This window comes from Ylistrum balloti, unplaced genomic scaffold (genome assembly GCF_031769215.1).
Source record: "Ylistrum balloti isolate Yb309-2 unplaced genomic scaffold, AGI_CSIRO_Ybal_v1 Utg369874, whole genome shotgun sequence".
NCBI lineage: Eukaryota > Metazoa > Mollusca > Bivalvia > Pectinida > Pectinidae > Ylistrum > Ylistrum balloti.
The window spans coordinates 388,848-416,710 of NW_026782015.1; the positions used below are offsets into that span (position 1 = coordinate 388,848).

Genomic DNA, 27,863 nt, shown 5'->3' on the forward strand with positions numbered 1-27,863 from the left:
TCTGATGAGTTAGTGATAATAAAATGAGATGATTCTAATTGTAGTGGTGGACTTACCTGTTAGGATCAACCATATCTAGAATGGCCTGGAACTCGGGATCTACTTCACCCTCCTCCACTACCGGCAGGTCATACCCCAGGGCTCGAAGACAAGATTTAAACTCCTGGTGGTCCAGTTTACCAGACTTATCCTTGTCAAAATGTCTGTAGTAAAAAAGGAAAACCATCATACAGTCCATAATCTATAGTGGTTTCAGATTCTGATTCTTATTTGTCAAAATGTCTATAGACACTGAAAACCAATTATACAAAAGTCTTACTATGACTCCAATTCAGTCATTAACTATATTAGATGCTCCAATATTTACTTTTTCTCATCAATTTATTTCAAAAAGGTCACTTATTTTCTGATCACATCATACTTAATATTATACTCACTTGAACATCATGCTGAACTCCCTCAGAGCATCTTCTGATACACCACTTCTGTTTCTGTAAACATCAGATAATAATAAGTTATCACACTGACCTAACTGTGTTACACTGAGTTTCTCACAGAAAATTACACTTCCAGATATTTCATCACACTAAGATATCTCAAAATACCACAGATTTTTCATTGCAAATACACTTAACTTAAAGATATCTCAATATACCATAAATATTTCATTACAAATACACTTAACAAAGATATCTCAATATACCACAGATATTTCATTACACTTACAAATATCATATCATACTTTTTAAATATCTCTCTAAACTTATAGATATCTCAATATACCATAGATATCTCTATATACTTAAGAGATATCTTATTACATTTAGATATCTGAAGTCTAAAGTACTTGTGGAGTGTGACTGAAGTATGACTCAGTTATGGAGTGCAACCTAGTGGTGGAGTGTTACTGGAGAGTGACCTAGCTGTAGAGTGTTTCTGGACTGTGACTTAGCTGTGGACAAGACTGAAGTGTAACCTAGTGGTGGAGTGTAACTGGACTGTGACTTAGCTGTGGAGTGAGACAGACCTAGCTTGGATTTGCTGATCAAGGTTGTGCTGCATCCTCATGCCGAGTTGGTCAAGCTGATCCCACTGCTGGGCCAAGCCTACTGTGCTATGCTCTGTGTATCTGTTGTCTAAGATCAATCGCTCCTCCATAGCAGCTCCTAAGTCCTCTATTCTCTTCAACTGGCCCTTCTGGGCTCGCACCTCAGTCGCCTTTTTCTGAATAAATAAAGTCAAGTCTAACATTATCACTGATATTTTGCAATAGTTGTCAATTAAATACCACTTACAGCAGTATGTAATTACTGAAAAACTATTAATTTTTGTGGAGTATTTATTTGAGAATTGGTATAAGAAGATTTACTGGGCTTTATCTATTCACAAAATTAAGTGTTCACCAAAATCCTTTTTCTTGAAAATCCAAGAAAATTGTGCACCATGAAAATAACTTTGAAGACAAGGATTCAACAAAACACTGATAATTTAAATGTTGATTACTCAGTACTAAATCAGATATCTATATATGTTGTCATAGTAAATCAACAATGACTCAACACAGTCGAGGTATTTGGATAAGGTAATGTTTCACCTGGATGCAGATGGTTTATGCAGACAAAGTGGTTTGTTGGCACTCTCGATGTAACATTTCAGGCAAAATAAGGTCTCAATAAGTCTAGTTAAGGCTCGTCAGAAAGTGAAATAAGATTAGTAAATTTGTCTTTTTATCATTAACAAATAACCCTGGTCAATCGGGTCAATCTGCTTAATGAAAACAGCTCTGGTAATCAAACACTCCTTACCTTGGTGGCCTCCAGCTGATCTTCTAGTGTACCTGATCCCTCCATCATGGCTGCCCTGTAGATACAGACACTAATGAGCACAGTGGATATCACAGTAATAGTATCATAGACTAAACACAATAGGATCTCAGAGAAATCTCAAGTTAGGGACATCATATTAATTCTTGTAGAAGAGAATGAGAGTAAGGGTAAAAACAGGTTTGTTTTGTAAAAGTCAAAGAAATATTCACCAATTCTTTCCTTACCCAAGACTAATCTACAACTTATATATTTACTCTTCAACCAGAAACAGAAATGTTTATAATTATAATTTTCTTTTCCCAAAAGGTAGAATAATTTAGTAGGTTTTGTCCACTCCACTAATCACAATATTCATTATTATAAACTTTTTAATCATGCATTTCAAGACCAGAAATTCCACAAAAATATTCAAGTTATTACCAAATGTGCATGAAGCTGTTTTTAGTTACAACATCTGGGATTTTACAAATATAAACAATTTCAACTATCACCACATATACAATCTCCCTATATTATCTGAAATGAAGATGGTAAAACACCATGCATTCCCACCCCAATCCCAATATTAGAGGAACTGCTGACCAGATTAGTAAGACATTTTTTTCGTAGTTTGTATTCAAGAACAGCCTGTGCTTCAGAAAATAGTATTAGTAAGAGGAGAGCAAGGAAAAACGTGTACCCTAGAGAAAGTCATGCAGTACGCAAGGGCATAACTAAACAATAATTCAAAGGGGTTTCTTTTTCTAACATGACCCTGCACATCTCTTTGTCAAATTGAAATCACATCAGGGTAAGCAATAAGGTGTGAAACAACCAGTAAAGGAATCTAGCCAGGAAATCTGACCCCTCAAAAGTTGACCCAAAATAGAATATATATTTGTTTTAAATTTACTGTGTCATTCGTTTGAAGGACACAGCGGCATCCAATTGGAAAATGAAGCCTGATATAAATGGAACAAGTCTGTATCAAAGTGAAAATATGTAATAATCTGATATATTTCTTTCAATGAAGGATCCACAATAAATTAACGTATCCATTTTTTGTCTAAATCTTCCAGCCAAAATTATTACCACTAACATTTTTCAGAAGCAAATATTGAATATAAAGATCACCATTTTATTTAATGTAAAAACTATTTCACAAAACACAAAGAAAAACAGAAAAATCAAAAATGGAGAAAAAGCAAACTCGTACAGAAACAAGGATGCATATCATGCAAGAAGGGAAATAAAATAGTAACCCGTCCAGTAGCCAAAGACTGATGAGAAACAGAATCATCAACGGGAAACGAGTTTGTATGTACGAGGATACACAACGCGATATGAAAGAAAAACCATCAATCAATCAAAAATCTTAAAAAAGTATTGTTTTATAAAGTGGAACGAACTCTCTGCCTGCCGTCGGTAGTTACCTCCACTATCTGTCTGCCAGCTGGCAGGGTTCTACATTATTAACGGAGGTGAAACAGTTCAGAAAATATAGATAAATCTTATATACCGAAATTGAAAATTCCAAATATTACTTTGTGAAAGGCAAAAAGGAGATATTTACACAGCAGGAAAAGAGTTAAACATGATCATTGATAAGATTTATATATACAGGCTAAAAGAATTTAATAAGAATATTGAATATACTGCATATATATACTTTGTTCCCTATCTACTTTGTAGTACAAATGTGTAGCTATGTCTAGGTGTGTAGCATTACTATAAAATTGTACTCAATCTAGTATGTAGTAGTTTTACTTCCGCAAAAGGCATATATTCTATTCTATAAAGTGTACAAGAACCAAAAACATTTCAGAATAAAATGATAATATAGATATAATATAGAAACAGAAGAGAAATGTAAAAGACATATATAGAATACATACAAACTAAATAGTTTTGTCTATCTATATATAATAAAAATAAAATGATTTTCCGATAAGATAGACCATTCACAAAGAAATATCTCTCAGAACAACCGAGACTGAAGCATCTACTTTATGTTTTTTTTTTACCCAAAACATTCTCCGTGATTTGTAAAAGATGGTGTACCATATTCCATCTTTGTTTAAACAAAGAGCAGTTACAATTTCATGAGCTATGATCATATACAGATCACAGCGATTAGTTCCAAAGTGATCCCATCCAAAAATTTATGCATTTTCTGCAGTTTCCTAATTTTCATTAATTTTTTTGAAAAAAAAACAAATTCTGAATAAACAGAAAAAAGACTCAAAAAGATAAAATTTTCTAAACAAATAAAATCCCAAACTAAAATGGCATGAAGAAACAAAATGGATGTCTGATTTGTGTGATACATACCGTGTCTCTGTAAGCCAGGAGTGGAAGGCGTTGGCAGCTTGGGCAAACTGTTTACGGAGCTGGTCATTCTCCTCCTGGCGCTGCTGTTCATTACCTAGGTCTACATCTCTCTCCTGTAAACATGTCAAATCAGATAATATTCATTCTAACTCTATAACCTCTAAAAGGTTCATGTCAGACCTAAATCAGTCACAGACTCAAATATATTTCACATGCCTGTAACATTACAGAAAATCTTCCTACATGTCTGACTAATCCTACACTGCCACGGATAAAGGAAGCCATCCCATACTACTGCTACCAAAAACAACAGGAAGTCTTTCTATGTTGCTACTAACAGACACAAAGAAGCCAATCTTTCTGTGTAACCCATCAATAATAGCCATCTTTCTGTCTAACCCATCAATAATAGCCATCTTTCTGTCTAACCCATCAATAATAGCCATCTTTCTGACTAACTCATCAATAACATTAATGAGAATGTAACATAGTCCTATTTACTTTCTGTACATTAACATTACTAATCAGAATTACCTTGATGATTTTCTGTAGGTTTTTCCAGGTCTCCTCTAGAGCATCCATGGTAAACCATGTGTAAGGGTTTGGTCCTACATTGAAGCTTTTGATCCTCTTGTCCAGGGCGGCTAGTTGGTTGAAATCTGCCTGGGCGGCACTAAGAGAAGCTTTGAACTGATCGTGGGCCTCCCGCAGAGCCTGTGGTATAGAAAACAACACCAATTACATTTAAATGTTGTGGGCCTTCGATGAAAAATCTAAAAAAAAAAAAGTACTAAATGCAAACAATATCACTTGTTTTTTGTTATAGGCTAGCACACTAAACTATTTACCCTGATCTCCTCCACCGAGTTACATCGCACTGGATCAGTAAGATCTTCCTCTGCGTTCTCAAACCAGCTGTTGAAGGCTGAAGCCTTCTTTGCGAAAGTGAGGTACAAGTCCTCTATTTGCCGATACTGCTCCTGGAGGCGCAAGAGACGCTGCTTACGTGCATCTGAGTCATTCAGGAGCTTCTGCCACCTACAATGCAAAAAAATTTTTAAAACTTCCACTGGCTTAAGTTTTAAGAGAGAATCAAATGATATGTTCAAATAATCAACATCTTGTTCTACACAAAGGCAAAGTATTGAGGTAATTTTCCAACAGAGACGAGAAGATTCATGCTATCAATTTTGACTTTAGAATGTGAGAATGAATATATCATTTTGATGTTGATTTCTAAAAGCATCTTGTCTCACCTGTCAATGACATCATTGTAACGTTTCTCTATGGCCGCTGTCTGTGCATGTTGAGCTGCAATTAGCTGATCCTTCAGGGCAGAAATGGTCTGGATGCCTTCCTTCTCAAAGGCCTGCAGACCAGCATCGAAAGTTTCCTGAAACAAATAAACCAAAGTGTGAGGCATGGACCTAAATATCTAACAAAAATACATCACTTTCATTTTTCAAATGCAAATATTAATTCATATCAAAAAAAATCATAATTTATCTAGATTAAAAATCTTTACATTAGGACTAAGCTATTTACATTTGATTATATCTGGAATAAAATAAAACACAGATTATCTATCAAATTTGATAGACAGGTTTCATTAAAGAGATTCCTTACCTGTTTTGTGAGGAGGGTCTGTACAGAAGAAAGGTCTCGTCCATAATCATCAGAGCGAACCTGTGTCTCCTTGTCGGCGATCCAGCTTTCTACAACATCAGTCTTCCACATAAATTGTAGGAAGGCAGAGTTGTCAATAAGCCCGGCCTTACGTCTTGCTGCAGCTGCGTCCAGAGCATCCAGCTTCTCCTGCAATCCTCTGTTTCTCTGACCAATACTGTCAGCATTGTGGTTACCCTGACAACATGAAACCCTTAAGATACAATATCTGGCATGGCTTTAATAGCGATAAAAACAATGTAAATTACAATAATATATGTATACCGTTTCTCTAACAATAAATGTAACAAGTGACACAGTTTGGATGGTGCCAAATACAAACCTCATTGATGCGTTTTTCTCCCTCATTCTTGATCTCCTCACATCGTTCCTTATGTATCTGGAAATCGGTCTCAAACACTTCATGTTTTTTCAATAGACCCTGAAGAATGATAATAAAATATAAGCATTAATATAAGGCAAATCTGTAACATCAGTTCAAAGTGCCTTGTACATACCAGAGGGTGTTTAACATGTAGAAATATTCCACTAGAGGGTAATAAACATATCGAGTAGAAATATTCCACTAAAGGATGTCATGTTAGGTAGAGATATTTCACTGGTGGATGTCAAGTAACAAAGAACTAGAAGTTGTTTCAAAAGTAATTACAAAACTTCTGGTATTTGTTGATAGTCTATCCTTTGTTTTAACTGGTTACTGAGAACATGTGCCATGTACCTGTACAGTAGCCATGGTGTCTCCATGGTCACCACCAGACAGAAGATGTTGCTTCTCAGCAATCCATGCCTCCTCCTCTTCCACACTGGCTGAGAACTGCTGGAAGGCATACGATTCCTCCAGCTTTTGGCCACGGTTGGCTGCCATGGACTTGAGCTCTTCCCAGCTGTCCTGAAGTTGTTTTAAGCGTTCCTTTATATCAGCTGTGTTGATGTCGGATTCCTCAATTAACTTGGCTCCAGTGTCCTGCACGGCCTGTGTACAAAAGAATTACAGTTGCTAAAAGATCTTGTATCATAAAACTTTCAATCAAATCTTACTCAGACATCAAGTGACATTACATTCCTGTTTCAAAGACTTAAAAGCTTATTTTGGAACATTTTCCTCTGGTCAGTAACATCAATATATAGAAGTTCTTATTACACAACCAGCAGAATATTTGAGCATGATGTTTCGATGACTTCAGGGTCACCTTCATCAGACAAATGACTAGTGTGGAGTGTACTAACACTGACATACAAAGTATACAAGATGGTAAGGTTTCAAGCTTGTTTACTGTGATAACCACAATGAGTGACTCTCCGTGATTCCGATAGCTTACTTGTATGGCAGGCTCATGGGTAGCTAGCTCAGCATCCAGACGCTTGTGTTTCTTGCGTAGATTCTGTACACTGGTAAGATCACGTCCATAGTCATCAGAGCCAACCAGCAGTTTCTTCTCCCTATCAACCAACAAGCCCTATATTACACCAGCTGCACTCATTTTCAACCAATATTTATACTAACTGAAGGGGAACTCTTACCACATTAAGGAATTGTATCAATATAACCCAGACCAAAGATCTAAATATGATTACAAAGGGTAAACAAATGATACCATAATCCTAAAAGGTACACAATTTTCAAATCAAAAGAGTGTACTAATATGTACCTGCAGGTATTGATTAAAGAAAATCTTGCGATAATTGTTAGATCAGGATGAACAAAAAGGAGTAACTTACTTGATCCAAGCTTCCTCATCATCAATGTCCCTGAGGAACTGGTGCATGGTGTTGGCCTCGTTCAAGCGTGTCCTCCTCACAATGGCCAATTCTTTGATTCTGTAGAAAATAAGATTATGTATGAAAAACAAAACCAAAGACTACTATTTTCAACTCAACTCACAGCTTTCATTGAGACAGAATCTTTTATCAAAGTGGCCACTTTGTACTTGAATGACACTTACTTATCGTAACGTTCGTTGATAGTCCTCTTCCTCGTCTCAATACTCTCTGCATCCCAGACTCCAGCATCACAGAACTGGTCAGCTTGTGTGTTAAGGTCCTTTATACGGTCCTGTAGAGATAAACAACATAAATCCACTATTCCATTTATAAAAATTTGAGGAAGATTTGTCAAATGATAAAATCTTGTTACCATTATCAGTGGAAATTTTTTGCAAACACAGACTTCATAAGAAAGGTGACATAAAAGTCCACCTGAAAAGCTAGTTGTGAATCTTACAATAGCCATTTTAACCAGACACAATAGACAGCAATGGTCACAACAGATGGGAGTGGACACAATAGATGGGAGTGGACACAATGGATGGGAGTAGCCCCAATAAAGAGGACAAGCCATACCTCATGAGCTGCTATGTCAGCCTCCAGTAACTGGTGTTTCTTCAGCAAGTTCTGCACAGAGGACAAGTCTTTTCCATACTCCTCTGAGCCAAGCATCTGCTCTACCTGTAGTTACAAACATTTGATTCAGAGCAGGTATCTTAAACCCCACAAAATTTTTTTTTCCTTTCTGGTTTTACTTTATCAACAAATCAGTTTCCTAAATCATTCTCATAATTTGTGTGACATTAAGCTTTAAAATATTGATTAGAAGACTGAAATTCACCTCTCCAAGCCAGAATTCCATGTCCTTGACCCCAGCGTTATAGGTCTGTTGGCGATTGGCCTCCTTCAGTTTGTCACTCTTCTCAGCAGACTTGGCCACTAGTGTCTCCCACTGTGAGGCAAGACTCTCAAGTCTGGCCTGGACAGCATCCTCTGATCCTGCACACTGCTTCTGGTCAATCAATGCTACAATATACAGAAGAACACATATATTTTATACACTGGTTCTGGTCAATCATCACTACAACACAACCAAAGCTACAATTCAAAGACAAATACATACATTTCATACACTTTTAAATTTCTTATAAAAGATATCTAAATTATAGACATGTAAGTAAAATGGTATTCATTTCATGATTCTATACTAATGACGATATACTGTAATGATAAATACAATGACCAGACCCTAATTCTGGTCACTACAATATACAGATACAGCTAAGGATTATTACCTTGACCAGTGCCAAGTAGTGCCTGCAGTCGGTCAGCATTGGCAGCCAGCTCTGCTTCAAAAGCCTGATGTTTCTGGTGTTTACTCTACAACAAGAAAGTAATTAAACAACCGTTCTACTTAAATCTGCCCTACCTCCATGGACAAATGGAGAAAAACTTGGAATCTTTGTCTTTATCTTCCATTGGATTGTCTCGAGGTTCGAGGAAAAAAGGAGAAAAATTTGACATTTTTGTCTATCTTCTTTCTATCTTCTATCAACATTTTATTTATATCTTCCATTTTACTCTCCAGCTAATTATTTTTATGACTATTAAATGACTGTCAACTTCAAACCAATGGACCTAAACACAACTTCTATGCTGGTGTGGCTACTACTTACCTGGATTTTCAATCCTATAATGGTGAGGCTACAGGTCACTCAGATATTTACATGTATGTTTGTGGGGGCTACAATGATTATCCCAAAAATAGTTATCTGCATGTTGGTGGTGATACCCTAAAACTGTATGTTATTTACCTGTATGTAGATTAAGCTGACCATTTGAAGAATCATACTTACCTGTATGTAGATTGAGCTGACCATCTAAAGAATCACATTTACCTGTATGTTGGTAGGGTCCTTGTAAGACTCATCCATAGCAATCTGTAGTTTTTCCTGGAGCCAATTTTCCATTTCATCAGCATCCCGCGAGAACTGCTGCAAGGTCTGTGCCTCACCCAGCTTGGAGCGGTTATCTATTAGGGCATCTTTGAGGTTGGTCCATCGGTCAAGGACTTGATCGCGTTTGTCAGCGATGGCACTGCTGTCGTAATGTTCTCCACCAATCAACTGGTCTGCAAACAACTGTAGTGCCTGGATTTTCTCTTGCTGTAAACAGAAGAAACAAGGAAAACACATAGAGATGGAAGTCAAAACCAGAGGCTGGTTGATTCTGTCTTTTTTGAAAAAACCAAGCAGAGCAACTTATACATGTCTAACTTTCTCACTATTCCATATCAAGGTAAACTTGTTAGTAAACTTTTCGAGATTTCATCATTTTACACGTTTTTGATATGACTGTAATGCTTAAGGGATTATATACCTGGCTACTGATGGCTCTGTCAAAGTCTTCATGCTTCTTGATAAGTGTTTCCACATTGTCACCATCAACGGCATCACCTGATAGGAAAGCCTCACGGGAGTGCATCCATGTCTCTGCCTGCTCACAGTCTCGGTAAAACAACTGTAGCTCAAGGCACTGGTCCAGCTTCATCCTTCGTGCAATCCATGCTCTGTGACAAACCAAGTACTACATCAATACCCACTCAAATATATCATCTGTTGAATTTACAATAACAGGTAACAATATATACTTCAATAGTCATATATTTTGGTGGGACTAAAATTTCAGGGTTTTCAAAAAATATACATTTTTGTTGGTACTCGATTTTTGGATGAATCTTGATCACAATATTCATCTTTTATCTTTTTGTGGACATACAAATTCATGGATTTCGAATACCTGTGAAATCAACCAAAAATATATTCCCACAAACATTTACGATTTTACAGTATATTTATCTGCTGAATTAATGGAGAAGGCTATAACAAATATATGTTGTTTCATTTTTTCTCCTTGAAAGAACAGGTGAGAGTAAACATACTGTTCAAGTTCCTCACGAGCCTTGGCAAGCTCCTCCAGTTTGCCAGACACATCCTCACTTGCATAGTGCTCATTGTGAAGAAGATTCTGGCCAAACACCTCGAATGCCTGGAAGGTTCCAGAACGGGCATCTATCTCAGTGCGATGTTCCTGTAAACATGTACACAGAAACTTAGTACCTACAAACACTATTGCTTAACCCCAAATCCACATATGGTAGGATGATACTGATTAAATAATATGTTTGAAGATTCCCTTCATCAGGAATTAGTATTAGGTAAAAGCGAGTTACTTAACACAATGTGAGCTTGAAGTAAAAGTAACGAATTGTACCACTAGACCAAATAAAGTGATTATCAGTTATAATGAAATACTACAAAAAGGAAATAATACTAAACAATAGCGAAATAGAAATATGTGGAAAAATAAAAAATTTTCTGGAAAAGAAAGTTGGTTAGTCTACAGTACATTCTCGAGTCTCTTGGCATGCTACAAATAAAACACAGGTTATTATCTGGAACAGAAAATCCGGTCAAGTAACTGTGGTCAGTTTAAATGCTATTTTACGTTTCTGTTATTCACACAATGGATTTTTTGAAACAACACAGCATCACTCATTTCAAATCTTTCTAAGTCTATAACAAAATCTGGAGGACATGCTGGATCCAAGGAAACCTTACAGGAGAAAATAGGTCTACCTTTACTTTTTACTGTTTGACCTACTGATTTTGCAACAAAATCATGCATCCCAAATGTAAAATATTACTAAATAAACATTCACAACAGGGATAACACACAGCATTATGGCCACCTCCTCCCCCCAAACTCCCTCAGGCGTGCCAAGAGTGACATCCCCTCTTTTAGATTATAAGGATAATATACTGTTAATCTAGTGAATTTGGAAAAAAATACAATTTAATATTTAATCAATTTTGGCCAATGATGGATTTGCACATCCACAATATTTGCTACATATGCATCAAAACGAAAAACAGAAACTGCAGTTGACACCATAATATTTTAGCACAATCCTGTCCGTGTGAAAAGTGCTAACATATTATTATCACTTAAATATATAGTAAACAGTACTCAAACAGTACTATGGTCCCATGCACACGCCCTATAACAGCCCCATTATGATGTAGGAATAACACAAACAGCTTTATGGACCCCTCCTTAACATATACATCCTCCTAATGGTATAGGAATAACACACAACAAGCTGTATCAAACTGTTAATAAATCCTACTGTGTTTGGTTATAGGGGATCGAACACACAATTCTAACTGATTTCTGAGTTATTAGGTTTACACTTCATGCCAGGGTTAGTGTAGTCAACACTGATATATCATAACAGTTATTTAGCCAACAGTCGTCCTTGTACAGTTTAGCAGTCATCCGAACACAGGGTCATCACAGTAGTCAACCAAACACATGGTTATCACAGTAGTCATCTGAACACATGGTCATCACAGTAGTCAACCAAACACATGGTCATAACAGTAGTCAACCGAACACATGGTCATAACAGTAGTCAACCAAACACATGGTCATCACAGTAGTCATCTGAACACATGGTCATCACAGTAGTCATCTGAACACATGGTCATCACAGTAGTCAACCGAACACATGGTCATAACAGTAGTCAACTGAACACATGGTCATCACAGTAGTCAACCAAACACATGGTCATCACAGTAGTCATCTGAACACATGGTCATAACAGTAGTCAACCAAACACATGGTCATCACAGTAGTCAACCAAACACATGGTCATCACAGTAGTCATCTGAACACATGGTCATCACAGTAGTCATCTGAACACATGGTCATCACAGTAGTCAACCAAACACATGGTCATCACAGTAGTCATCTGAACACATGGTCATCACAGTAGTCAACCAAACACATGGTCATCACAGTAGTCATCTGAACACATGGTCATCACAGTAGTCATCTGAACACGTGGTCATCACAGTAGTCATCTGAACACATGGTCATCACAGTAGTCAACCGAACACATGGTCATCACAGTAGTCAACCGAACACATGGTCATCACAGTAGTCATCTGAACACGTGGTCATCACAGTAGTCATCTGAACACATGGTCATCACAGTAGTCAACCAAACACATGGTCATCACAGTAGTCATCTGAACACATGGTCATCACAGTAGTCATCTGAACACATGGTCATCACAGTAGTCAACCAAACACATGGTCATCACAGTAGTCAACCGAACACATGGTCATCACAGTAGTCATCTGAACACATGGTCATCACAGTAGTCATCTGAACACATGGTCATCACAGTAGTCAACCAAACACATGGTCATCACAGTAGTCATCTGAACACATGGTCATCACAGTAGTCAACCAAACACATGGTCATCACAGTAGTCATCTGAACACATGGTCATCACAGTAGTCATCTGAACATGTGGTCATCACAGTAGTCATCTGAACACATGGTCATCACAGTAGTCATCTGAACACATGGTCATCACAGTAGTCATCTGAACACATGGTCATCACAGTAGTCAACCGAACACATGGTCATCACAGTAGTCATCTGAACACATGGTCATCACAGTAGTCAACCAAACACATGGTCATCACAGTAGTCAACCAAACACATGGTCATCACAGTAGTCATCTGAACACATGGTCATCACAGTAGTCAACCGAACACATGGTCATCACAGTAGTCAACCGAACACATGGTCATCACAGTAGTCAACCAAACACATGGTCATAACAGTAGTCAACTGAACACATGGTCATCAAGAACTATTTCACATTAGTTAGGTTTATTGAGATAGCCTGGTAACACTCGTCCTAAATTTAACCAGTAGCCTGTTTATCTATGAAGACATTTAACATTCCTAGGTGAATATCAGGATGGATCAGCAAAAAAAATTAAGATCTTAAAAAGCTTTGTCTCAAGGTCATCAGAAAGCAACGCAAGATCAGTGGGTGCGTATTTGCTTTTTAACGAAATAATCCTGGTCTCATTGGTCAAAGGATAAACGAATATGGCCAAGTCCTCTATATGTACCTAATGGAGAGTTATGTCACTCCCACATATCATTTAACATTAAGTACCGAGATTATTTAAGATTTAAGTTTACATTTCGGACAACTCATGAAGACAATGCAATATATCAATAAATGACAGTAAATATACAAGTATGAGAATCATATATAGGAACCAATGCTCATCACAATGATCAGCAAGCGTTTCCGTCATATATATGAAGCCATTCATTTTCCATGCAGCTCTTTCGTTTCTTTGTATAATGCCAAAAAGATATCAGATTAAAGGTATACTTATAAGCACACCCATATTGCTACAATAGCACCCTTCGGAGTAACTCATTCCAAACAGTCCTCATAAATCACTTTTAAAGCATGAAAGCTTATTTATGTTTAAAAAAGTACGAAAGAGCCACATCAAAATAATCTGTGAAGCCTCTATCTTGACTGGGTTTGTTGTATATAACAGAGTTACTTCCCTTTTAAAAACATAGAAATTACCATTAACAAAACAATTATATGTCTCTGACACAATTACTGAGAATGAAAAGTAATAACACCAGAGAAGAGGCTTCACAGTGTATAATCAAGATGCGACAAGGCTTTGGCCTATGGTAGCTAGGTGGGCGGCGTGCGATCTGTAGAGAGAAATATATGGTACCAGCTCCTCAATCTCTTCCTCTGTGGGCAGCTGCGTGATACCGTAATGGCTGACAATCTCAGAGCTGAACATCTGTAAAGGATAGGTGATTACCAACAAAACACCAGTAAATAGCACACAGCCCAAACATGGGCTTCCACACAGCCCTAAAATAGGCTAAATATACTGTTCAGTCCCATCATTGGCTAAATCTATATTTATATATTGTACAGCCCTTACACAGGGTAAGTCCATCCTACAGCCTTAATAGGCTTAATCTCTTGTACGGTCCAAACATAGGCTAAATCTATTATACAGCCCTAACACAGACTGTCTATTGTGCAGCTCTAACATGGGCTAAATCTATTGTACAATCCTAACATGGGCTTATCTATGAACAGCCCTACACTGGCTAAATCTGTATTGTACAGCCCTCACACTGGCTAACTCTGTACCGTACAGTCCTCACACTGGCTAAATCTGTACTGTACAGCCCTCACACTGGCTAAATCTGTACTGTACAGCCCTCACACTGGCTAAATCTGTACTGTACAGCCCTCACACTGGCTACATCTACATCAATATCTATATACAAAACTTACATGTTACAGATATGTGAGAACAGATGAAAGTCTGGTGCTATCCATTCAGTTGAGGAATGCCTGACAGTAGTCCCTGTCTCATTGTATGGACTCTATCCTTTTGTCAGGTCCAGAACACTTAGAAAGTGTAGCAGAAAGCTAAAGCTATACATCTAAACTACAGTGGGCCAGGTTTAAGCTTTCAGTCTTCAGAGAGAGAACTGTGGAAAAAGCTTGCAGATTCCGAACTCCAATGGCAGATGTATTGCAGAAAAAGATTCTATATTGTTCCATGCCTTTCGGTAAATAATGATTGACTTTGGAGGGAATGATTTATAGAGCCTTTAACACGACAAGGTTGGTAACTACCTGATGGCGCTCCAGCAGGGCCTCAGCACCAGTCACATCCTTGGCGAGTTCATCTGATGACACCAAGGACATCATACTGTTGATCCATGAGGTTAGGTCTCTACAAAACAATAGCAGAAGTATCAGAAACATAGAAACAACCAGCATATCATTGGTCAATAAAAAAGGACAGAAAGTGAAAATCATTTTCCAACATGTATCTTTGACTTCATAAGTACCACACAAATCTGAGATGGATATTTACCTGTAGTCACTTAGAAACCTCTGGAGGTCATAACTGTCCAGTAATTTAGATTTCCTAGCATCAGCCTACAAGGTAAAGGTCACATATAGCTCCTTATTACACATTTCTTTTAATTATCTCATTTCATACATGGAACAGACACAACAGCAATTACAGAGAATTAACATTTAAAGATATTTATTAATTTAATGTTTTTTGAATATCAATCAACAAGGACACAATGAATTTTTCATTTTGGAAAACCATGTGTATCAACAAAAGTGAAAGCAAGCAGGGTTGTCAATACCCTCAGTCCTTATAACAACACTAGAAATAGTCAGTTAAGTAAAAATTCCTTCTGTCCTTGTATTTGTTTTCAGTAGATAGCAAGCTTGATCTTGCACTGATAATAGCACTTGGAAAATTTGTGATGAAGGTCAGGACACTCGAGAAATTTGAAGAAAATTTGTCACAGTTTTTTTTACTAGCAACAAAAACTTAATGACTTTGTTACATAAACATTTCTCTATTATACAATAGTGGAGTTATCATAATAATCATCCTTATTGGCCTGTATTGTCTGTTACAGTTGCTACAGGGATGACAGGTGTGTAAAAGATAAACTTATATATTTCTTCTTAAAGCCAGATACAATAAACACCTGTTAACATTCCTTCTGTCAGCCACTACACTAAACTATCTTGAGAATGTATACCTTGGCAGTCAGTGTGTTCCATAGCTCATTGATTTCTGTCTGGTGTTCATAGATCTGCTCAGCCTGGTCAGGATGGGTCTGCATCAGACGCTTGGCACTCTCATCTAAGTCGCGTACCTGTTTACAACAAATACAATATTAGCATCATCAGGAGAACATAAAGCTAACACAGACCCCAACTAGTACATATCTCCAGAGTTCCAAATTGCTACTTAGAATATCTGAAATTGAATTGTAAGGAAACAGGCCAGATCAATTGAATTGTTTGATTTATTTGTAAGTTAAATATATAGGATAGATGTTTTACTTATTGAACTGTTTGATATTTTCTGAACTTGTTGCCTAAATACAAACCTTCTCTCCCAGAGCTGATAAGTCACGCTCCAGAGCATCATGTTTTCTCTGCAGAGCCTGTACACTGGCTAGATCATGACCATAGTTCTCATTGTTGAGGGCCTGATCCTTCTCATTGATCCAGTCCTTTGTCTCATCCACATCCCTAGCAACACATAAAACCAATCATTTCAAGTCAAATCTGTTGTAACTCAGGAGTGTTGAATCAAAGTCAAACATTAAGCTATCACCAGATAGACCTGCTTTAAGCTCTGTGTGCCTTCCCCATACAGACATGTTCTTAACACTGTGAGTCTTCCCCATACAGACATGTTCTTAACACTGGGAGCCTTCCCCATATAGACATGCTTTTAGGCCTGTGAGCCTTCACTATAGAAACTTGCTTTAAGCACTTTGAGCCTCCCCTAAGTGTCTTCCATTTATAGCCGTTTGAGTCCTCCTAGGTAACTTCCATTCTTAGTCCTTTGAGCCCTCCCCAGAAGGCTTTTGCCTTTAGCCATGTGAGCCCTCCCTAGAAGATTTTTGTCTTTAGCCATGTGAGCCCTCCCGAGAAGACTTTTGTCTTTAGCAATGTGAGCCCTCCCAAGATGATTTATGGTTTACCTGTGGTATCTTTGGACTTCATGGGCACTCCCAAGGGTCTCTGCCCTTACTGCTGTCACTGCCTGAAGGTTCTCCCATCTGTTGTTCAGTGTCTGTAAAAAGTAGATAACATTTCACTTTAAAAATCTACTAATTAGGTTTTATTATTAAAAACATATTTAAGAGGTATGTTGTAAATACAATGTTGACACTTTTAAAAACATTAAGTCTATTTGTACAATCCAAAAATATAGGTGACATATTAAGGTTACATTACAAAATAAATTCAATGCATTGTTTAAGAAATTTACAAAAATAACTTTTGAAAGACCCTAACAGTTTTAACAAGAGATGTATTCTCAAACTTACAGCAATTTGTTCGCGAATCTTCTCTGCGGCTTCTGTACGACCCATGGCCGTCAGCTTGTCAGCAATAGTATTCAGCTCCTGAAGTCTTGCTTCATTCTGCTTCAAATCCTACACACAACAATATCTTAATGTTATACTGCAGTCAAACAAACACAACAAATGAAAATACTTTATTTTACATTTAAAAAGAGGCCTGAACTTGTTATAAATAGGTTATTGACTGGATTGATACAGTAGGACACTCCACTAACCTTCTGATAGTCATCAAATTTCTTCTGCATTTCTTCCACCTGTTCCAAGTCTTCACCGACTTCATCACCAACCATCATGCCTTCTTTCTCTGTGATCCATGAGGCCAGTTCAGCAGCTTCACGCACCAATTGGTAGGCACGGCATGATTCCTGGAGTTTCTCACGACGCTGGTTTCCTTGGTCCAACAGATTCGCATACCTGGGCAGAAAAATACAGCAGTAAGAGAGAAATGTTCAACCTACATATTCAAAACAAATAACCCTGTTATAACTTTGTATTTATAAGAATTTTCTTTAGGGATAAAAATGAAACCGAATAACCCTTTTATAATTTTGTATTTATAAGAATTTTCCTTAGGGATAAAAATGAAAGTTACTGCTGCTGGGTTTCGATTATGAACTACCTTTGTATGACACTCCGTTTTTAATGACTTACTGTGTTTCGATCTGATTTTGTCGCACAGATATGGTGAACTCATCCATCAGGTTGTTACGGCTTGCTGACAGACTTGGGTCAAGCTTCTTGACATAAGCAGCAGGTACAAATCCCTGTCTATCATTGACTTCCACCTTCCACCAGTCCTGTAATTATATAATAACACTATCTTAGACACCAGACAAAAAGGAGGACTTCATTTAAAATCTAGGGTGTGAGAAAAATCATTATACAAAAACATTGGAAAAATGAAATTTATAAAGGAATTCAGAGAAAACTATCTGCCTTCTGAGGCTTACACCTTACAAAAAAAAAATAAAAATCTACTATCATAATAGCTTTGTTTTACCTTATTAGCACAGTTGAGGAGTGTAAGTACATCTCCCTTCTTCATCGAGACCTCACGGGGTGACTTCTCTGTGTAATCGTATAGAGCCATCACCTTCTCAGTGCCAAGGTCGTCCACCACTGGAGCTTCCTGTTGCTATTAACACAAACGAACGGTTACAAAGCAACAAACACAAAATCTGCTTGCACTTTGTTATTATGAATGACTATTACTTGAAAATATCTTTAACAAAAGTTTTTATAAATTCAGAATTCCAACAGTAGCTGAAAGTTGAGGGTAATAATGATTATTTCATTATTAAAGAATCTAGAAAATAGGGTATAAGAGGAAATTTGGGAGTAAAAAATTCTATGAGGTAAACAGGAATGCTGAAAACTGAGCAAATTATTTTTCATTTATGCCTATACCTTTACACAATGTGACCATCCTAAAATATATATCACTTACATCACCATGAAAGTGCAATGTGTTACACTTATATTAAAAAATTCTCGAAGTCTGACAAAACCATTATACCTTGCAGGCCTGGGACTGTTCTTGAAGGCCCTCCACCACAGATCGATATGCTTCAAGGTCAGCCATGAAGGCCTCGTGTTTCTTGAGGAGTGCCTCAGCTGTGTCCTCATCTTTTCCGTAATCAGTGTTAGCAGCGAGTGGCTCCTTTTCTCTCATCCATGACTCTGCCTCATTGGCATCAGCAAAGTATTGCTGGGCTTGGAGGGAGTCCTCTAGATCCTGCTTTCTCTGGAAAGCTTTGTCCTGTAAGGGTATATACAACATCATGTTTAAATGTTGCTTAAACCATAAGGCCATAAAAATTGTATTGTTTTCCCATTATTTCAATGAGTTGAATGAGCAACTCTCAACCTCTTACTGATGTAGAAAATAGATACCTTCAACTGTTGCCATTTGTCCTGCAAGCCTTCAATTTTCTGGTTGATTTCCTTGGCAGCAAAATGTCCATCCTTGATCATATCATTACCATGGTGACAGACATTGTTGATACGTGGTTCATGACCTCCTAACTCTGCTTGAAGAGCCTGATGTTTCTTGAGCAGGTTTTGGACCCCAATTAAGTCACGACCTGTACCACAACATGCAGTGACATATTATTAATTGTTTAAAACCATGGAAACATCATTTATGTAGGTCTTCTTTGGCTGAAAAGAGGACTAACAGAGTCTGGATCTCTTTTGATATTATTCTAAAATACCAGAGGAAGACATATGAGACATGAAACAGCTTCCCTTTCCTCTTTTTAATAACAAGGATAATGCTCTATCTAACAAGGACCTAAAATCTCTAAACTGACAAAGATTGGTGCTAACAGCTAGGTTCAGTCCAAGACTTGAATATGAGCTTCCACAGGATTGACCTCTGACCTACCTCTGTTGGTAGAGGATGCGATTGGCTCCTTTTCTCTGATCCAGTCTTCCTCATCCTCGACATCCCTGAGAAACTGTTGGAGGCGTAGTGCATCCTCCAGCTTCTGTTTACGATCGTGCATTGGTTCCTATAGACAAAGAATACAACCACTTGATATCTTTATCTATAATCATCAAATTTTGTCTCCATTTATCAGCTGTCTTAAAATTGGAATCAACTTTCCATTTAACTGAACACCAAATACAATTATCTTATGATTTTTGCACTAAGATCCAGCAGCCTTTTTACTGTCTTACCTGAAGAGTTTCATACCGCTGTACGACTTGTATTTGCTTGGCCTTGATGTTTTCAGCGTCGAAATGTCCAGACTCTACAAATTGATCAGCCTGGATCACAATGCCGTCAATACGATCCTGGAAAATACAATATCAGTAAGCTCATGTACCAAGGGGTGTGGTCACTGAGAGATACGGGATATATAATGGGGTGTGGTCCGTATGAGAGACTGGACAAATAATGGGGTGTGGTCAGTATGAGAGGCTGGACAAATAATGGGGTGTGGTCAATATGAGATACTGTACAAAAAATGGGGTGCGGTCAGTTTGAGAGGCTGGACACATAAGGGGGTGTGGTCAGTATGAGAGACTAAGCATTTAATGGGGTGTGGTCAGTATGAGAGACTGGACAAATACTGGGATGTGGTCAGTATACAAAACTAGATATATAATGGGATAAGGTCAGTATGAGAGACTGAACAGGTTAACTGTCGTATAAGATGGAATAAGTACCTGATGGGCAGCAACATCAGCCTCCAGTAGGGCATGCTTCTTCTGCAGGTTCTGGACGCTGGTCAAATCCTACATAGATAAAACAAACTGTGATGTCACATTGTCAATAAGGTTTATAATAATACATCTATATAATAAGGTAGTACTTTTTTTATAGCATGCATAAAACGAAAAATGTAAGGATACATATTCATACTTAAAACATGCCAAGAAACTTATTAGTAATATGGATAGGATTTTATTTCAAATCAAATTACAGATATTGTATTTGGAAATATCATGTGGAAAGATCACTTGAAAATGTTCTGATAGCCAGATTGAATTAATGTGCTAAACTCACTAAATTCTTATTCAACTGGTTATAAACTGTCTACGTTTAATCAACATTACTGGTTTGAAGAGTGAATCACCCAAAAAGAAAGAGTGAATATTTCAAAATGTTGAAGTCCCTTTGATCAGTTATACTGAACAGCTTCCCAAGCATGCTAGAAATTACTGTAGGCCGTAAGATCACATCTGTACCCCTCATGCCTTCTTGTAGTTACTGTAGGCCCAAGATAGATCTACTCCAGGTCCTTAGATATATCTGTACCCCTCAAGTCTTCTAGCAGTTTCTTTACACCACAGGATAAATCTGTACCCCTCCAGCCTTCTACAAAGTACTGTAGGCCCCTTGATAAATGAGTACCCCTCACCCTAGATAGAGCTGTACCCCTCAATCCTTCTAGAAGTTGCTGTAGGCCCCAAGATAGATATGTACCCTTCAAGCTTACTAGTAGTAACTGTAGGCCCCAAGATAGATCTGTACCCCTTAAGCCTGCTAGTAGTAACTTTAGGCCCCTATATAGATCTGTACCCCTCAAGCCTGCTTGTAGTTTATGAGACCTCTTGATAGGATCTATATCCTTCAAGCTCGCCAGTAAGTTACGAGGATCCTTATATTAGATCTCTCCCCTTAAATCCTGCTAGTTCTTTCCAGGGGCCGTGGGTGATACTGGTAGAACAGGTTTGTTTTGGTGAATACTTTACACCACAAAAGAGCACTTTAGGAATCTGAAGCTTCCTCCTTTTGATAAAGGTTTAATTATATACCTTTGCAGAGCCATTATTTCATGGATGCTTAACTGACTTAAAAAGCTCAATTCTAAGGCTTTTATGAGATTCTGCAATGCAACACAGATCAAAGGAAGTTAATCTTGAGAACAGACAACAGTAGTAATGCACAGCACACAACACAAAGAAGCTCTGGTGATAGTTACACACCTGTGTGATCACACACGTTAATACATCTAAGCTAAATCTTATAACAAAAGGTTTCATGTTTATTGTACATAGAGACAACTTGGGTAGTCCATTGATGTTTAGTGAACAGATGAATAGAATTAATATTTCAAATAGGTAAGCATTACGAGTCAGCAAGAAGTTTAGGCCTAATATGGAGTTCAACGTAATTCTTATGTATATCATAAATCATATTATACAGTAGATTAATTTTCTCAGCCTATCAATCTGGAAGCAGGGAGGCCTCCTAACACAGCCTACCTTGAAGTGTGGTGGGGAGGTGTCTAGACAACCTGTCTTGCAGTGTGGTGGGGAGGTGTCTAGACAACCTGTCTTGTAGTGTGGTGGGGAGGTGTCTAGACACCCTGTCTTGTAGTGTGGTGGGGAGGTGTCTAGACACCCTGTCTTGTAGTGTGGTGGGGAGGTGTCTTGACACTGTGTGTTATAGTGGAGTGGGGACGTGTCTTGGCATTGTGTTGTAGTGTGGTGGGGTCATAATGTGTATTGTACTTGGGAGGTGTCACCACACCCTACTTTTCAGAGTAGGGAGGCCAAAACCTATTTTGAAGTTTGGGAAGGAAGTGTGTCCACATCTTAGTGCTGTAGTGTGGCAGGGAGGTGTTGACAAAAATTAGCAGGTAGTAAAGTGGTGGGTGTGGTGGGATATTGTACAGACTGGTACCAACACGGCCAAAATCTTTCTATATCCATCATTTACCATTGTTTATTAAAACATTGCCAAAGTTGTTAAATTTCCTACCAAATTAAGTATTCAATTTTACAGTATAAACATAACTAAATCTTCTATTTTGTAAATTTTCTAAAAATATATTAGTAAGTAAAAGCTACATACGAGAGCTTCACTAGAGGTCACCTTCACCTTACTAACTACTCTAGTCACTACTACCCAGAATAATTTCCAATCTCTGTTCATTTTAAAGCTTTGCTAGCAGCACAGCTGTTTCTATCTTTTTACCTCAGAATTTATTTTGAGCTGGTCTGATATGCTTGTTATATCGAGACCATGCACAAACCACTGGACTACAACATGTAAAAGTCTATGGATACAAGTACGGCACTTGATCAAACTAGTGCAGCTGAAAAACAATGGATGTTGAGAGAGCAAGCAAGACTGAGGTAATTAAGCAATGAAAGCTAGCAAACAAAACCAAACACTTGTACTGCACTCACATGTCGATGGAGCGGCTAGAGGGAAGGAAAAACAAAATCAACCTGACAAACACTTAAAGACATGCTTCAATGCTTTACTGAAATAACTCCTCAATTTCTTGTCTATTTCTTTTTCCATTTAAATCAGAATCAATAGATACCATATAGTTGGTAATTTCAGCAGGGACAATATTTCCACAATTTTGCGGTGATTGCAAAAATTTAATCAAAGAAATAATGAGACAGATGTGTACTCAATGTCCTTTTAAATCCAGATTTGTTGAAATATAATTTGATCGTTTTAAAAGAAAATTGCAAAAATTTCAACCCATGAAAATAACCAGTTATATGTTACACTGAAGCTCCTCCACTTCAATACTTGATTGTTAGGATCTTTTGTCCCTCTTAGATAAATTCCAATGAGAAATACAAATTTCATAAAATCAGTAAGGTATTAATACAAAACAGCAGCCTTTGATGTTTAATTTATAATTTAGGTATATTTATTCTGATGTCATGTCTGTGACAACTTCACTACTTTTTTTTCCAAATAAAAGGTGATTATAGCAAAGGCATCAGTATAAAGTGTGATAAAACAGGGTAAGTTTGAAAAGAAATTTTCAGAAGCCAAAACACACTTCAAACGAAAATACAGCAATTTGCAGATGAAATTAACTCAAGTTTTAAGCAAAACACGAAACTAAGCAGAAAATACTGCTCAATGTCAAACAAAATAATCATCTATAGAAAAAATACTTTATCAGTTTCATGCTTTAAAGGCAATATCTTGACTGTACAACACTTTTACAACAACGAAACTTGTCATAATATAGATCAGTGGTAGCACAAGATCATACAACTCACTAGAATCTGTATCAATCAATCAATTGAAGGTTATTCCCAATAATGTTTCAATTAACGCACAACAGTTACCAACCTTCATTCAGCTGTTTTCAGTAGGTCATTTGTTTGTAGATTAATAGTTTACACAATTACATATCTTAAAAACAGATTGTAAGAAGTTTATATTATACCTTAACATATGACAAGTTACTAAAAGTGAGCTAAATATAAACCGTACAAAAAACTACTAGTTTTGGGAAACATCATTTGAAAACATGGAATACTAATAAAATGAGAAAAACATGCTGGAGTTCCACAACAACATACTGTATGTAACCTTACCTTGCCAAAGTCTTCTGACATCAGCTGTCCCTCAATCTCACACAGCCATGTTTCTATGTCCTCTGTATTTCTGATAAACTGCTGCTGCTGGCTTGCCTCCTTCAACTTGTTACCTGTAAAGGTTAATAGTATTTAAAGAGTGTTGCAATATCTACAGATTCAAAATAATATCAAATGAGTATATTTAACTGAAGAGATTTACAAAAATCAAATCCTACCTTTCCTGTCTGTTTGTGATAGTAGACTTTCCCATAACTTCTGTATTTCATCAATACGTTCTCTGTAATCAAAATCAAATATGTCAATCAACAGTTTCACAAAAGTACCAATGTACACAAGAAGATGTATTGAGAATATTAAGAACTGTAATGAGGAGATAAAATATTTGTTTGGAAATGAAAAAAGATTTTACTTAATGTTCTCCGAGGCATAGTGTTCCTCCTCAATCAACTGCTCTCCTGTTTGGTGGATCGTCTCAATACGATTCTTGTTGGCATCTAACTCAGCTTCAAAGTTCTGGTGTTTCTGCACTTTGGTCTGCAGGTTGGTTGGATCCTTTAAACAACGAAAACAACTCATTCTCAACTGCAATTTAGATATTTCACACGATCATTAATGCCAGCATCAAACTTATGAGGTAATAAAGCACCACAAAGGAACAGAGAAATTATACATTACCAGGTAGCTCTCATCAGAGGCTGTCTTCAGTTTCTCATTGATCCAGCCCTTGGTTTCATCACAGTCTCTCTCGAAAGTCTGAAGTTTGTAAGACTCTTCCAACATCTGGCGGCGGTTAGCTGATCCCTCGTACAAAGCTGTACGTCTTGTCAGTAACTAAACATAAAATTTTTGTCACATCAAGATCCACTAAAATTGATGATTGTGCGGCAACTTAAACCCATATTTAAAAACCATCACTTTTATGTACAGTTTTAAATTCTACCTTTTTAAGTTATTTCAAGTGATTTTAACAAAGTATGATTCATGTTTCAAACAATTTATGAAATAATTTGTAACTGATATTTAAGACACTGACTCCTGTGACGTTGTGCTAGTTACAATAAGCTGTGATACAGTATAATTAATATACCTGGTCTCGCCTGGCAGCCACATCATCTTGGGCATAGTGTTCGCTCTCAATCAGTTTCGTGGCCAACTCATCAAGGAGCTACAATAGAGACAGAAAATTGAGTCATATAAAGAAAATCAAAAGATGGAATGGAGCTGACTCAATAATCACTAATCGCTGCTGTAGATAAGCTGACTCAATAATCACTACTCGCTGCCGAGAGGAGCTGACTCAATAATAACTACTCACTGATGTAGTGCCTGCTGATTTGATAAATACTGTTGTAGAAGAGCTGATTAATTACTACGCCTTCATACAGAGGACTGATGCATCAATGAGGAATTAATGCTAAACTTAAGTGCAGATAAAGAACTGGCAAAATCTATTGTATGTAAGGCTGTTAAATACCTTGATCTTTTCCTCCTGAGCAGCCAAGGACTTCTCAAAGTCTTCATGTTTCTTGATGAGTGCCTCTACACTGTCTAGTGAGTCACCAAGATCTTCATTTGCCAAAAAAGCCTGCAACAAACCATGACAGGATACATAAGAACTTCTGTAGGCTTTCATTTTGGCTAGTAAGTATGTTTAAATACAAGTGTAAATAACTTTTTTATAAGGAAGTTATATAAAATTTATTTCAAAAAAATTTCTATGATAAGTTGCAAAATTTTTCAAATATATTGGCAATATCAAATCAGAACTATTATTAAACTGGTATTTAGGGTATATTATAATAGTTACTGTAAGCCAAACATAAGTCAAGTTCCATATCCAATAACTCACCTCTTGCTTTGTCATCCAGGCATCTGCATGTTCTGTGTCACGGTAGAAGAGTTGAAGGTCCATGCACTGTTCATACAGAATCTTGCGTTCTTCCCACAGGTCATGCAGGCTAGCCTTCTCTGACGACAGCACCGAAAGCTGACACACAAAAAAAAAAACATATTTCAAATCAAGACATCGTTTCAAAATTCCACTGATATCAAGACATTCCAAAATGAACAATATTAGCACACTTAATAAAACATTCAATATAAACTCTTACTTTATCCCTAACTTCATCAGCAGCATAATGGTCAGCATTGACCAGTCTCTGGCCAGCCTCTGCAGTTGTCTTGAAGCTATCCTCTCGGGCATCAATTTCACCCTGGAAATATAAAACGGACATCATCAGTAACAGATATACAGGTAAACTTACGATATTCCAAACTTTTATATACTTGTTCCAAAGAATCAATTCTAGGAGAATTCACCGAGGTAAAACCAATGGCAAGGTAAAGATGAAGTTAACTACATGTTAGACCTACCTTGTGTTCATGATGGCGATCAACAAGTGCCTCAGCCCCTGCTACGTCTTTGGCTAGGTCATCAGCAGAGATAATGGCTTTCATGTCATGTACCCATGAGATGAGGTCGCGGAAGTCTGCCAGGAAACGGTGAAGGTAGTAGGAATCGTCTAGACGTGCTTTTCTCTCAGAGCCCTGTCACAACATACAGTAATGAAGGATAAACTGTTCTGTATAATTACATACAGTAAAAGAGATTTTGAGGCAAGGTTAAAAGTAATTCTGGAAATTTATAAAGTGTGATGTTACCTTATTTTTGAGTCTTTCCCAGTTGTCGACAATCTCAGTCTGTTTGTTACTGATTTGTCCAGCTTGATCCTTGTGGATGTCCATCAATCTCTCAGATTCATTCCCCAGCATAGTCACCTGCAAAATGGAATATGCAGTTTAGTATCTATAATCAGCGACACCCATTTAAAGCATTCACAAATACCAATGAAAGGTGACCACAGACAGTGATGTTTCAATGATGTGTATGATTACGGACATCAATGGATTAAACATATGATCAGACAGTTGTGGACAGAACTTACCTTTTCCTCAAGGGCTGCCAAGTCACGCTCTACCCCTTCATGTTTACGCTGTAGGGCCTGTACACTGGCCAGATCTCGGCCATAATCATCAGATGATAAAATCACATCCTTCTCCATAATCCAGGCAATAGTCTCATCTGCATCTCTGTAAAACCACAACACCATGTCATCAGGTTAACAATACTATGTCACTACTGTACTGTACCACTGTTCATCTTATTTTCAAAATGCTAACTATTTAAGAAATGACAACTCTATTACGCTTATTTGTTTATAATAATTCAATAATCCAAATCAAATATGGCTATCACTTCCTTACCTGTTGAACCGCTGTATTTCATGGGCACCAAACAACCTCTCCTGCCTCAGTAGGGACAGCTGCTTCAGCCTCTGCCATGCATCATTTATCTCCTGTGGATGAAATAATGTAGATGGTAACATTACATTGTTTATCATTCACCTACTTAGTGTTGTCCGTAAGATTGTATGTACAAGCTGATTTATTGTACAGTAAGAAACACCTACGGAGTGCCAGGGGAGCAGGCAGTTAAGCAATAAGTAACAGCAATATTGTATAGTTGTTTAATATGGCAGGGATAATATTTTTAGGTAGTTTCAGTTTTGGCTTGTTCACTGTTATATTTTGTGCTTAACTATAACTTGGTGTCCAAC

General features: G+C 37.4%; 1 protein-coding gene across 4 annotated transcripts in view; it reads right to left on the reverse strand.

Moving 5' to 3' along the window:
• Window positions 1-27,863, reverse strand: part of LOC132546009 (spectrin alpha chain-like) — a 39,393-nt gene that overhangs the window by 1,654 nt on the left and 9,876 nt on the right. For 3 of the 4 annotated variants that reach the window (XM_060209699.1, XM_060209696.1, XM_060209695.1), the window contains exons 6-53: window positions 27,511-27,602; window positions 27,192-27,336; window positions 26,908-27,024; window positions 26,620-26,793; window positions 26,358-26,459; window positions 26,096-26,233; window positions 25,721-25,831; window positions 25,334-25,411; window positions 24,922-25,077; window positions 24,656-24,798; window positions 24,462-24,523; window positions 24,244-24,356; window positions 20,608-20,676; window positions 20,116-20,232; window positions 19,820-19,946; window positions 19,327-19,517; window positions 18,950-19,192; window positions 18,434-18,568; window positions 18,085-18,230; window positions 17,649-17,847; window positions 17,398-17,505; window positions 17,050-17,141; window positions 16,447-16,591; window positions 16,093-16,209; window positions 15,399-15,463; window positions 15,155-15,254; window positions 14,226-14,297; window positions 10,528-10,676; window positions 9,966-10,155; window positions 9,485-9,751; window positions 8,882-8,966; window positions 8,428-8,612; window positions 8,163-8,267; window positions 7,766-7,875; window positions 7,542-7,640; window positions 7,142-7,262; window positions 6,541-6,795; window positions 6,145-6,243; window positions 5,763-5,999; window positions 5,393-5,529; window positions 4,985-5,174; window positions 4,671-4,850; window positions 4,137-4,249; window positions 3,068-3,085; window positions 1,806-1,860; window positions 1,028-1,224; window positions 438-491; window positions 57-203 (exon numbers count right to left, since the gene is read on the reverse strand). In XM_060209699.1, coding sequence (XP_060065682.1) covers window positions 57-203; window positions 438-491; window positions 1,028-1,224; window positions 1,806-1,860; window positions 3,068-3,085; window positions 4,137-4,249; window positions 4,671-4,850; window positions 4,985-5,174; window positions 5,393-5,529; window positions 5,763-5,999; window positions 6,145-6,243; window positions 6,541-6,795; window positions 7,142-7,262; window positions 7,542-7,640; window positions 7,766-7,875; window positions 8,163-8,267; window positions 8,428-8,612; window positions 8,882-8,966; window positions 9,485-9,751; window positions 9,966-10,155; window positions 10,528-10,676; window positions 14,226-14,297; window positions 15,155-15,254; window positions 15,399-15,463; window positions 16,093-16,209; window positions 16,447-16,591; window positions 17,050-17,141; window positions 17,398-17,505; window positions 17,649-17,847; window positions 18,085-18,230; window positions 18,434-18,568; window positions 18,950-19,192; window positions 19,327-19,517; window positions 19,820-19,946; window positions 20,116-20,232; window positions 20,608-20,676; window positions 24,244-24,356; window positions 24,462-24,523; window positions 24,656-24,798; window positions 24,922-25,077; window positions 25,334-25,411; window positions 25,721-25,831; window positions 26,096-26,233; window positions 26,358-26,459; window positions 26,620-26,793; window positions 26,908-27,024; window positions 27,192-27,336; window positions 27,511-27,602 — 6,350 coding nt within the window. The remainder of the gene's footprint in view (window positions 1-56; window positions 204-437; window positions 492-1,027; window positions 1,225-1,805; window positions 1,861-3,067; window positions 3,086-4,136; window positions 4,250-4,670; window positions 4,851-4,984; window positions 5,175-5,392; window positions 5,530-5,762; window positions 6,000-6,144; window positions 6,244-6,540; window positions 6,796-7,141; window positions 7,263-7,541; window positions 7,641-7,765; window positions 7,876-8,162; window positions 8,268-8,427; window positions 8,613-8,881; window positions 8,967-9,484; window positions 9,752-9,965; window positions 10,156-10,527; window positions 10,677-14,225; window positions 14,298-15,154; window positions 15,255-15,398; window positions 15,464-16,092; window positions 16,210-16,446; window positions 16,592-17,049; window positions 17,142-17,397; window positions 17,506-17,648; window positions 17,848-18,084; window positions 18,231-18,433; window positions 18,569-18,949; window positions 19,193-19,326; window positions 19,518-19,819; window positions 19,947-20,115; window positions 20,233-20,607; window positions 20,677-24,243; window positions 24,357-24,461; window positions 24,524-24,655; window positions 24,799-24,921; window positions 25,078-25,333; window positions 25,412-25,720; window positions 25,832-26,095; window positions 26,234-26,357; window positions 26,460-26,619; window positions 26,794-26,907; window positions 27,025-27,191; window positions 27,337-27,510; window positions 27,603-27,863) is intronic. The other variant, XM_060209697.1, reaches the window with a different exon arrangement.